Source organism: Trachemys scripta, chromosome 16 (genome assembly GCF_013100865.1).
Source record: "Trachemys scripta elegans isolate TJP31775 chromosome 16, CAS_Tse_1.0, whole genome shotgun sequence".
NCBI lineage: Eukaryota > Metazoa > Chordata > Testudines > Emydidae > Trachemys > Trachemys scripta.
In genome coordinates, this window is record NC_048313.1 from 16,926,885 (window position 1) to 16,929,278 (window position 2,394).

At 70.2% G+C, this 2,394-nt stretch overlaps 1 protein-coding gene across 1 annotated transcript in view; it reads right to left on the bottom strand.

Moving 5' to 3' along the window:
* Nucleotides 1-378: 378 nt before the first annotated feature.
* FARSA (phenylalanyl-tRNA synthetase subunit alpha) overlaps nt 379-2,394 on the bottom strand; it is a gene marked incomplete in the record, with an annotated part of 8,661 nt that continues 6,645 nt past the window's right edge. The window contains 3 exon segments of the mRNA XM_034793006.1: nt 379-679; nt 1,252-1,366; nt 2,076-2,153. Coding sequence (XP_034648897.1) covers nt 574-679; nt 1,252-1,366; nt 2,076-2,153 — 299 coding nt within the window.

The following is a 2,394-nucleotide window of genomic DNA, read 5'->3' on the forward strand; positions in this document are numbered from 1 at the left end:
TGGGGCTCCCCCCAGCTCTGTGCTAGCCCCACCCCCTTTGAACAAAGCCCCCAGCACACACCCCAGGCAGGGGGTGGGGGTCAGGAAATCCCCCCCACACACACACATGCTGCCCCTGCCCCCATCATGTGGGGTGCAGTCCAGTCACCCCATGTACAAACAGGGCTGGGAGGGAGAGCGCCCAGGCCTCTGCACTAACCCCTACACCCCACTGCCCGCCCACAGCCAGGGGAGAACCTGGAGTCCTGACTCCCACCCCAACCAGGGCCCCGCGCCAGGAACTGGACCCAGGAGTCCTTCCTCTCCACCCCCGAGAAGGAGCGTGCTCCATGGGGAGGGGGCCCCGCTCCCGCCCCCTTCCAAACAGAGCCGAGTCGCCAGTCCAGACACCAGCCCTTTATTGGGGCGCAACAGGCTGCAGGCGCCGGCCCGGGCAGCTCTGCCGGGTCCCCCAGAGGGGAGGGCGGAGCAGGGGCCTGGACGGAAGGGGGCACAGCCCCGCCCAGCTGCAGAGGGGGAGGGGCGCCCCCGGAGCGAACACTAATAAATATGGGCCGGGCAGGCGGCGGGAGCCTACGCGTCCAGGCGGCAGAGGGGGCCGTCGTACACCATCTGCAGGTTCACCTTGTGCCCAACCAGCTCCCGGATGTTGTTGATGCCGTATTTGATCATGGTGGGGCTGGAGGAGAAGGCGGGTGTTAGGCGGGTGCAGCCCTGCTGCTGGCCCCCCGTAAGGGACCCTCCGCTGGGCAGCCGAGGGCACAGGCCGAGCATGTCCCCAACCCCAGGAGAGGAGGGATCCCTCGCCCAAGGTCTGCCGGTGCCCCTCAGCCCCGGACTCCCGCCCCACAGCTCTGCCAGTGCCCCCATTCCAGATCCAGAGAGCTAGGCTGTTGCTGGCTGGAAGCCCCTTGGCCCCAAGTCACCCCAGCTGAGAGGGGCGCTGGGCCCCAGAGCTCCGCCCAGGCTCTGCAGACGCCCCCTCCTGCAGGGGCAGGGTTACACGGGGATTAGCACAAGTCGTTACTATCTACGGGCAGTGCCGGGCGCCAGGTGGGCACAGGGAGAGGAGTTGGGAGCTGCCTTGCAGCCGTGGCACACGCTGGGGTCTCCATCCCCTTCCCAGCATGGCCAGCCCTATGGCCCCCCACATTAGCAGGAGCTGCGAGGGGCCCTGACTGCCCCCACTGGCACCCTCAAAGCCGCCCATGAGCGCACGCGTGCCCACCCCTCCCCCCGCGTCCTCCTCACCGCTCCAGAGAGAGGCCCCAGGCGATGACCGACACGCCCTCCGGCAGCCCCATCGGCAGCAGCATCTCCGGGCGGAAGATCCCCGAATTACCCACCTCCACCCACTTCTGGAGCCCTGTAACGGGAAGGGAGATGGCAGCTCGGTTAGTCCCGGCCGGGCCCTCTGAGCTGGGTGATGGAGCCGGGGGAGAGACACTCCCGGGCCGCTCGGTTAGTCCTGGCCGGGCCCCCTGAGCAGAGCGGTGGAGCTGGCGGAGAGACACTCCCGGGCCGCTCGGTTAGTCCCGGCCGGGCCCCCTGAGCAGGGCGATGGAGCCGGGGGACAGATGCTCCCGGGCATCTAGAGAAGCGACTGGAGCAGATGGTTCTGTTCTGAGTGGGATCCACGGCCCTGCCATGGGGCCAGGGCTGCCGGCCCAGCCCCCACCTCAAACCCTGACCCCTTTGTGTCTGTGGGATTGGATGTGGGGGGCTGAGCCCACCTGGGCTGGGCTCAGCAGGTCCCTGGCCTGGCTGCTGGGCCAGGCACGGCTGCCCACGGCGCGTCTGTGGAGAGCGGGAGCCTCGCAGCCCCAGCCTGCCAGGGGGAGGGGACCCCCCTGCTGACCCCAGGGCCTGACTTGGGGCCTCTCGCCGCCCAGGGCTGGTTTGTGCGGCTCAGGATCAGGGAACCCCTTGATTCCCGGGGGCGGGAGACGCTGCAGTGGGCACCACGGCTCCTCCTGAATGGGCTCATGCCACCCCAACCTGCAGCTCCCTCCTCCGAGACCCTGGAGCTGCCCCGCCCCCACCCCCGGCACGAGAAGGGGCTGGCGCCCCCTCACCTCGGTGGTAGCTGAACACCTCCATGCTGGGCTCCGTGTAGGGGTTGTAGGCTGGCTTGAAACGCAGCTGGCTGATCCCTGCCGAGAGACGGGCCAGTGAGAGCCTGCGGCCTGCCAGGCCCCCCGCGGCTCCCCACACGCCCGGCCCGGGCCCCCCGCAGCCCCCCACACGCCCGGCCCGGGCCCCCCGCAGCCACCCCACGGCCTTGCTAGACCCCCCGCAGCCACCCCACGGCCTCGCTGGACCCCCTCCTCCCTGCAACCCACGGCCTCACCGGGCCCCCCCGCAGCCACCCACATGCCTTGCCCGGGCCCCCCC